At 40.1% G+C, this 10,071-nt stretch overlaps 1 protein-coding gene across 1 annotated transcript in view; it reads right to left on the bottom strand.

Annotated features, from left to right (window-relative positions):
* Positions 1-458: 458 nt before the first annotated feature.
* The window catches only part of LOC146771106 (rho guanine nucleotide exchange factor 11-like), a gene marked incomplete at its 3' end in the record, with an annotated part of 76,729 nt that continues 67,116 nt past the window's right edge, over positions 459-10,071 (bottom strand). The window contains exon 6 of the mRNA XM_085640354.1: positions 459-642. Coding sequence (XP_085496480.1) covers positions 459-642 — 184 coding nt within the window. The remainder of the gene's footprint in view (positions 643-10,071) is intronic.

Raw genomic sequence — 10,071 nt, 5'->3', positions numbered from 1 at the left:
GAATTAATTTCTCAAAGAATTCAATAAAATAATGTAGCATTCTGTAACCTATCAATTGACATCCCATGATCTGAAGGCTTTGAAAAGCAGTGAAGTAACAGTTTCTTTCCTAAAAGTGAGAAAGAGGCTGTCTTACTAAACCAATGTCATTTACCACTTCCTAAAATGATTTGTTGGGAAGCACAGAAATAATCTGGAACCCCATATAGTACTATTTTATTAACTTTTCCAAGAAGACATTCTCAGGACACGTTTTAGTTTGCAGGTGTGCTGACAATGGAAGTGGCTTTTATATTTGGGCCTTTGTTAAAAATATAAGGTTCTAGTAAAGATCAAAGTGTCTATGGTCAAGCTTTGAATATCCTAAAAAATATAAGGTGTACGCTTGTTATTTTTGCTGTGCTTTAGATCTAATTCCATTTGGTTTCAATGTAGAGTCAACACAGAAGTCTTCTTACCGTCCTCAGATACTGACTCTGACTGCAAGTCTCTCGTGGAGGAAGGATCACATTCCTCGTTGGGGCTGTGAAGGTTTGCCCTCTGTGTGTTCAGCTCCTTCCCTGTGTCATTGACAAATAGACTGTCCTCCGAAGCGGCTCCTCTAAAAGACTTCAGTAACTCCCTGTGTGGTCCTGCCATTTCCTACAATGGTCAAATAGAAAAGGTCATGGCAAAGAATTCAACATGATTCGACTGAAGACAATGTTCAACATTTACAGGATATTTAGTACAACTGCACTGTTAGAAGAAAACAAATGAATTTGAAATGGGAAATGTTGGGAAGAATAGTAGATTAAACAAGTTTAACACAGCCGAATTCCCTCCACCCCATACTTTCAAAGGACTGTTAAGCTAGAACAGGTTCTCTCTATTTCTCAAATTATAAGGGGCAATGGAAGTTACTGTCCTCTTAAAAGGGGAGTGAATGGAAGTCTCAGTGAGGATGCAACTTTTGGATGCGAGTTTACAAAGGAGGAGCTGCTGTGTTACATATGCTGCGTAACTTTGTTTTCTGTTCTTGCATAATCCCCCCGATATACCTCTATTAAAAAACTTTTGTCCAGAGATTTTCATTTTGGATTTCTGTTTTTGGATCACTGGAGAAGTAATTTAGCTTTGGCAGAAATTGCTGATCCAGGCTGAATTTTTCTGGAGGACATTTTTAAAAATGGCGGAGATGTTACAGTGATGATGCAATATTTCAGGAACCATGAAGCCTATATACTTCATTTTGGTGTCAAAACATCGGTTTTTGGGGTCAAGTAGTATTATAGAGACAGAAAAAAACTCCTCAGAGCCGCTCTTCTACCATTTTCCAAAATGATGGCTATTTTAGAGGAAGAAGAGACATATATAAGTATGGAACAAATAATAATGTTTTTTAATCCTTTTATGTAGACCCCAAACAATGTTTATGATCTGTATATGAAATAAAATTTTGTTTATCACTCCCGTTATAGACATGGTTTCATTATTCACTTTATTTATTTGTTTAAGCGATCGCTTATGGTACATTAGCAGAATGTTGAACATTTAGGAAGAGCATATCAACAGGGACGTCTTTTTACAGCACAGGTATTGTAAGAACATGTATTTGTAAGAACTGTGGGTAGAGGCTTTAGAAGTTTGTAGGCTTTAGAACCCTATCAATATCTTCCCAACCAAATTCACACAGATCTTTCTCTACATATGCATGATCCAAAATATTTACAGATCTTCTGATCAAGTAGAACGCTTTTTTAATGTGTCTACGCACAGAATATGACATTGGTGCAAAGTCACTTAGCGGAACTGATCTCTTGAACTTACTATACCAAAGATCATCCAATGTGTGACAGTCAGAACTCACTTCCCACACACATACAAGATTTTTTCTACATCTTTAAAGTCACATTCTTCTTCTGTCTCAGAAAATCCTTTTAGAAACGTCGCAGATTCAGCAGTTAAACTCCAAGCTTTGTTCCAATTTTGCTCATAGTACAATCACCCGTAAAAATATGTGCCTTGATAAGATCACATGTTCTGCATTCCGTCCATCAATTATGTGTCTTTTGCTTTCTCGCCCTAAGTGCGCCAGATATGCCCAGACGTGGGTCCTGGGCTCACTGTGCCACTGGAATCAAGCTATCCTGGCTAAAGAGGGGTGAAACCCCGAAACCGGTCCTAGGATGCTTGTTTCCGGTCCAGGGAGGACCTGGCTTGGCAGTTCGGGCTGGACTGTTCCCATTAGGCACAGGGTCAAGACTGATTTGCATATGGCCAGGTCTAAACTGGGGTGGCATGGTGAGCAAAAGAATGATGGATTTAACCCAGATCTCTTGACTGGGGGTGAATGTTTTGATTTGTTCTGCATTCCGTCCATCAAGTGTGTGTCTTTTGCTTGATAAGATCACTGGCTTTCTCTGTGTCAAATTTTTTGTACAGAATATTAAGTGGGATTAAGTATCTTTTCTCGCCTGTTCCATACCATATCCATAACTCTGACAATCCTTGAATTATGCTCAATTCAATTATAGTTTCGATCCATGTTCCAGGACATCTAGTAGACGTGACTTTATATCGTTATTGTTTGGTCACAGAGTTGTGTAGTTGCACAGGCTCAGTCATTTCAAAGTAATTTCCTTGCTGCTGCATGAAACATGTTAAAACGTTCCCCTCTCTTTCCCACGAGTTTGTGGTGAGGAACAGTACATAATGGTCCATTCATTTAGCATTTGTCATCTTTCTGGAAACACTGCAAATAGAAAGGATTTCATGGTAAACTAGCTGCCATTGAGTAGAATAGTCACTTTTACATGTCTGACCAACAATTCTGTTGGAGCTTTACTGTGATCTCTGGATCGTCTGTTCTAGGTTCATATTTGGAGTTACAGCATTGAACCTTGCCTCTCTGTGTTTCCACACAAAATGTATTTAAATGAATTTTCTGTAGAGTTGTAGTTTTTCCACCTCTAGCTTCTTCAGTCTTTGCAAATACCAGGAGCCATATCTAATTGTAGTGTATGCAATCAGATTTGTGAAACACCGTATGCAGCTTCCAATCACCTTCCTGATCAGCATGTGCCAAGTTTTTAACTAGAGCTATCATGTGTAAAACATTTCCCCAGTACTTGCAAAGTTCTGTTTTTCTTCACAATCTTTGACAAACTCTATGAACTTGTCTTCAGGTTTTCTGATTTTGAACTTAGTGTATTGAACATTTCCTGGCTTTGCATTATGTCTCTTGAATGAAGTGTACCCTGTGCCTTGTTCACTTCTTAGATAAGATATGCAAAACCTAATTTGCCATTCTTGTTCCAGAAAGCATTCCAATGCAATGTTTCTATAACCTCCGATACGATGAGGATACCTTGTAACGAACGAACAGAATGAGTTCTGCTCAATACTTACTGGCAGTTTTGCTGCCAAAGATTTGAGCCTCCATAAGTGCATTGTCTATACGACATCCACTGAGATAACTTACTGCACACCGCAATGCAACTTTTGTCATGTGGAAAACGCCCGTCATTGGATAAAGATCATCAAATCCTACTTGATTGCTCACAAAAAAGTCAGCTACAATACGAAAACACATTCATCACAGAAAATTGGCAGTATAGGCTGGTCTTCAAGCTGAACAGGCACATTTTGAAAATTATTTAGAGCTATGTATACTGTTGCGTAGTTTGTGACTGGGGATGGTATTACTGGTAAAAACCCAGCCTTCTTCAGTGGGACGGTATTCTGGGAGATCAGAGCATGAATTCCAGCCTACGGAGGAATTGGCTTTTCTTCATCCTTCAATCTGCCCTGAATAATTAATATGGTAAATTTAGTTGAATCAGATTTGTGGACCGCAGCATCAGGTCGAAGAAGATACATGTCCTCAGCCACTTTGAAACTTTGTGGTAGACTGGAATGTGATGATGGCTTGCACTGATTGCAAAATCAGTGCAAGCCATCATCACATCCCAGTCTACCACATAAGGAGCTCATTTTATTGTTAGACTGACACAAACTATTTCTGACATTGTACATTCTGACCTGAGAAATCTTAATTTTATTCTTATGGATCAATACAGTTTTATCAATGTTGACCATTATTTCTCTGATCTAACTGAGTGTGAACCCGTAGCCAGCACTCGAGTGGCTTTAAAACTTAATTTGCTTTTTCAAAGAGTGCAAACTTAACTGAAGGCTGGCTGTTAATTTGCTGCTGGGAGCTCATCGTACATTCTTATTTTCGAATGTACGCATGCATGCAGTTCCGGTGGGCATACAAATCCACTGCAAATACATTCACTTCGCTGTTTATATCAGTTATTCAGCTAAAAACTTAATCTTGGAAGAAACCAGCTGCAGATAAAAACATATTTGCCATTTGAGACTCACATACTCTGTACTTTGTTCTTTCATTAATCCCTTTGGTCCATGTTCCGACTAAACCACAGATAACACATTGAAGGTCCTCTGCTTTTGTGATCAGTTGTTGGAGGTGGACGAGGGGTAGCCATCAATCTTCTAAGTGGATGTGCATTGGATTTGGTTGTCGTCGCTTTCTCAGAAAACTCAATTTTTTGTTGTGATGCAGTGGTTTCTGCTATTTTTTGAAAATTTATTTTCCAGGCTTTTTTTTCATTGTATACAACTTGCAGCACTTGTTGTTATAATGAAAAAATATGTGTTCCTCTTCACCCATCAGTTTCAAACTTTTGTGAACTTTGGCTTTGCAGTATTTCTGAAGAATCTCAAACTCTCTTCTGTCCAGCTGTAGTGGATGTTAGATTTTCTTTCGGATTAGTTTGGCATATGACACATTTTTCGTGTTGAAGGAGTCCTCAGATTTTGTAATTAGCAACAATGTTAGGAGGTAAAGATCCTCTGCTACTACCTGCTTCGCTCATGTTTATGGATTTCAATCAACAGAAAAACAAACAGAAAAAATATTAAAATAGATTACCAATATGGTGGCTAAAACACATCATTATAGAGCCAGCATATTGGAAAATGGTGGCATGTTTGCTCTGAGGAGTTATTTTCTATCTCTATAAGCCTACTTGACCCCCTAAGCTTATGTTTTCACATTAACATGAAGTATATAGGTCTCATAGTTCCTGAAACACATCTGCCATTTTTTAAAAAGTTGTCCAGAAAAAATCAGACTTGATAAGCAATGTCTACCCAAGCTAAATTAGTTCCCTAATAATACAAAACACAAATAAAAAAATTAACATTTCCGGATAACAATTTTTTACGGAGGTATATCAAGCAGCCAGGCCTATGTAAGAGTAAGAGATTGTTCTGAGAATCTGCTCAACCTGACAGTCGCAACCTTAAAGATCCTGTGGTCCGGAGCAGCTTTTCATAGTAGTTTGCAGGTTTGACCAGGGATATGGAGGAATGCTGCACTTTTTCCCATTTGGGCCAGTATGTGAAGGAACAAAAAGGTAGCAAGTTACAGAAAGGAGCAGATGCTATGCCAATGTATTTTGCTCTGGGGCTGCCATCCAATGTTTAATTAGTTTTATTTTTTGTGAGAAGGGGCATTAAGAGACCTGAATTACCTTGAAGAGGCATGTTATCTCTATTCTATTTGTAATAATTGGAAATACACAGTTTGTACCTAACTCCTTTATGCTTATTGTGTAAACATTTTAGGAAAACAAACGTATCGAAATGTGTACATTTATTTAGTCTTTTGCAGGCTACTATCATAAATGTGATTAGTCATACAAACCTAAAAAACAATAAGGACAAATCACAAGGGCAATAGTTTGTTCTCCTAGTAATCTCTGTGGAGAAGTGTAAGTAGTGAACAGTAATGCCCCATTCTGTCGCACCTTCATAAAATACATCCAATAAATATTTTTCTTTAGAAAGCAAACTTTTCAAAATAAAAGCACACATTTAGCAGCCTGTTTGTAGTCCATTTTGCCTAAATTTTATTTTATTTGAAAAGTAGGCAGTTATTCTTCAAAACTATCACTTGCTTCACAAATTGTAAAGAAAGGAGTGTGTTACTTAACCTGTAAGCATCTATTTGTAGTCTGTAGTACGATTCACACACTATGCACACTCCTGCCATCTAGAATAGGGCCAAGACAGTGCAAGTTGCTTTTGCACGAGAACGTTTTATGATCGGCATTGTACATCATCTCTCCTCCCCCTTGAGGTATTGCGCATGTTCTGCAGCTCCTTTTTACATCATGTTTTTCCCCCATGCCATATAGGGAAGGAGGATATTGTCTGCTGAGTTAGCTTTGCGGTATAACATGCTGTATGTGTGTGTATATTTGTCGCCATCTAATACCTGCTAGGGAGGCGGGAGGGTGCATGTGAATCTGCAGCAGTACACGCTCCGGAAGATGCTTATGTGGTAAGTAACATATTCCATTCGTAGCATGTGTTGGCTACAGCTACACATGCTATGTAAAGACTGTAAAGTAGTACCCCTGTCTTGGTGGCCCTAGGCATTAGATGATGCGCTTCCTAGAAAGGACTATTTGTCCAACTAGAGCATGTTGGCTCATACATCCACACAGTAGTGTTTTGTAAAAGCGTGTGGGTTTTTCTATGTTGCTGCTTTGCAGATGTCAATGAGAGGGATATTTACTATATATTCTATTGTGGCTCCTTGATTCCTTGTTGAATGAGCCCTTGGCATCGTTGTAAATGCTCGTGTTGCTTTGACATAGCAAATTTGTATGCAATTGATTATCCATCATGCTATTCCTGATTTTGAGATGGCATTACCTTTACATACATTTGAGAGAGATACAAACAGTTGTTGTGTTTTTATGAATGGTTTTGTGTGTTCCAAATAGTAAAGAAGTGCACGTTTAACATCAAGTCTATGTAAAGGACGTTCTGCTGCAGTTTTTGGTTTTGGAAAGAAGACTGGTAACTCTAAAATGTGATTTAAATGGAAAGGTGATATAACTTTTGGTAGGAACTTTGAGTTTGTGCCTAAAAGCACTTTATCTGGGAACACTTGAAAATATGGTCTTTAATAGTGAGTGCATATTTTTCTCTGACCCTTCGTACGGAGGTTACAAGGAAAGCTACTTTCCATGTTAAAATTTTTTTATTTGACAGTTATGAAGTGGCTAAAATAGTGGCCCCATGAGTCTTATTAACACAATGTTTAAGTTTTATATAGGTGCAGGTGGTATGCGAGGTGGAATGACACATTTTAATCCTTCCATGAACGCTTTGATGACAGGAATGCGGAAAAGGGATTGATGCTTCATGTTTTGGTGATATGCTGCAATGGCTGCTAAATGTAGGCATATGGAGGTATATGATGAATGTGCTTTTTGCAAATGTAACAAGTAATAAACTAGTTGTTGTTCTGTTGGAGAGGATAGATTAATGTTTTGTAAATCACAACAGTGATCAAAACGTTTTCATTTAGTAGCATAGCTTGCCCTTTTGGATGGTCTGCTGGCCTCTTTTATAATAGGCATGCATTATGGGAGATAGATTTAAGTATCCAAACTCTTTGACTTCAGGAGCCAGATTGCAAGATTGAGCTGTTGAGTGTTGGGATGTCTCACCCTGGCCCCGCTGTGAGTGAGAAGGTTTGGGTAGTTGGGTAGCTTCTTGTGAGGTACTAGGTATAGCTCTAATAGTGTCATGTATCATGGTTGTCGAGCCCATGTGGGAGCATCAAGGTTAAAGAAGTGTGTCAGAGTTTCCTGACCACCTATGGAATGAGTTGGAGAGGCAGAAAAGCATATGCAAATATTCCAGACAGGTTCATTCACAGTGCGCTCCCCTTGGATTGTGGTTGTCTGGATGCAAAGCTTTGGTATTTTATGTTTTTGACGGTGGTGAACAGATCTGTTGTTGGGGTTTCCTCACTGTTGGAAGTATTTCTGTAATAATTGAGTGTGCATTTCCCACTTGTGAACTTGTTGCTGTTTCCTGCTTAGCAGGTTCACTGCAGTGTTGTCCTTTCCTGGTATGTATCGTGCTACGAGGTAGACTTTGTGACTATTTGCCCACTGCATATGTTTTGTGCTAGGTGTGATTGTTGGATGGAATGGGTTCCTCCCTGTTTTGAATGTAATGCATTGCTGTCATATTGTCAGTTTGTAGTAGGACATTTTTCCCGGTTATGTTTGGCAGGGATGCTCTGAGAGCCATGTAAATGGCTAAGAATTCTAACATGTTGATGAGCAATGTCTGTCTGTTGTTGTGTGGGTCAGTGTTCCTGAACCACAACGACCTTCATATGAGCACCCCAACTCATGAGTGATGAATCAGTTGTGATTGTCGCTTACAGGATTGGGTCCTTGAAGGCTTTTCCTTTCAGTACGTTTGTGTTCCACTATTGTAGGGATTGATGGACCTTGGCTAAAACAAACACTAGATTATCCATTTTGCCCCCCCACTTGTGACTACTGTGATGCTAAACACTCTTTGTGGGTCTCATGTGTAGTCTTGCATAAGGCACTATTGCTATGCATGAAGCCATCATCCCTATAAGGCACGTCACTGTTTTGACTGGTAGGTGACAATGTGGCTGAAAAAGATCCAGTTTGGCTCTGGATATTGAGAACCCTTTGTGGAGTGGACTGGGGTATGCTGTCCCCGAAACTGAATTGTGTATCGAGATAGAGTTGTATATGGAGTGGTGGGAGATGGGAGTTTGTTGCATTGACTATAAAGCCCAAATTGTTTAACAGGTTGATTGTGCTTTAGGTATCTTTTAGACATGTGGCTTTGGTCGGACTCTTGATCAGCCAATCATCCTGATAGGGAAAGATAAGTACGTTTGCTCCTCATAATTTTGCTACTAGGCATTTTGTGGCTGTTGTCACCCAGAATGGTAGCACTTTGAATTGATAATGACGTCCACTTACCACAAACCGGAGGTACTTGCGATGTGCCATGTGTATTGGGATGTGGAAATATGCATGTTTCAGATCTAATGCAGTCATGAAGTTGCCCTTTTGTAATAGCAGTATCACATCCTGCAAAGCCACCATATGGAAGTGTTCTGACAGTATATGTCAATTGAGGAGACGTAGGTCCAGAATGGGCCGTAGGGATCCACCCTTCTTTGGTATGAGGAAATAAAGGGAGTATACGCCTCTGTTGAGATGTTTCCTTGTGATAGGTTCTATAACAGCTTTTAGCAATAACACCTTTACTTCTTTAATTGTGCCTGTCTTTTGCCAGTCTCTTTAAGCTTTTGCTGCATGAAGTGTTGCAGTCCTTCAAAAACTATGCTCTGTTCCTCAGTCAGCATACAAGATGGCATCTTTTGTTTCATTGGAGCCAGTGGAGTGTCCTCAGAAACTGTGTGTGTCTCTGTAACCCCAGATGTATGGCTTTTCTTCTGTGCCGAAGTGTGGCCATGGTGTTTTTCTTTCCTTGGAGCGGAGGACTGCTTGGTTTCCAAGATGCTCGATCCTAAGCATTTCTTCAAATTTGATGTTTTATGTGGGGTTAACATTTGTTTGCCAGCTTTCGGTGCTGATGTGTCTGTCAGTGCTGACTTGTGTTTCAGTGCTGATGTAGTGCTGAAGTCGTTCCCATGATGTAGCCTTGTCGCCCGATCAAGAATGTTCTTGTCCTTTCTCGGCTTTGAGGGATGCTTGCGGTGTCAGCCCGCGCCTGCGGGCTGTGGTGCACCGTTGTGTGGTGGTGGACATGTGTGCAAGATCTTCTTAGCACATGGTGGGTCAACAGTACTCACAGTACTTGACGTTGTCTTGGTGCTTGGTCCCAGCACAGGAATTAGAGACAGGGATGTGGGCCCCTTGACCTGTACTGGAGTTTGTTCATCACGGGAGTACGAAGCAGAGGTGATATAATGGGGGCTGGCTATGATGACCCCACCTCCTGTTGTTGCACCGGCCTCAATGTTTTCCTCAAATTCATGCAAGAACTCTGCCTCGGCTGCCAGCTCCTCTGCCATATGTGCCACAAGACGATCCATTTCGGCCTACAGTGTCTTTTTGTTTTAAAACAATGTGCAGGCTTCGCACTTGTGTTCTTTGTGCTCTGAGGATAAGCACATATTACATGCTTTGTGGGTGTCGGAGTGTGCATACTTGACCCTGCACCAAGGAAACTGTCGGA

The sequence above is a fragment of the Triturus cristatus genome, unplaced genomic scaffold (assembly GCF_964204655.1).
Source record: "Triturus cristatus unplaced genomic scaffold, aTriCri1.1 SCAFFOLD_424, whole genome shotgun sequence".
NCBI lineage: Eukaryota > Metazoa > Chordata > Amphibia > Caudata > Salamandridae > Triturus > Triturus cristatus.
The sequence above is the reverse complement of the archived record's forward strand: the minus strand, read 5'-3'. Positions and strand labels throughout refer to the sequence as shown.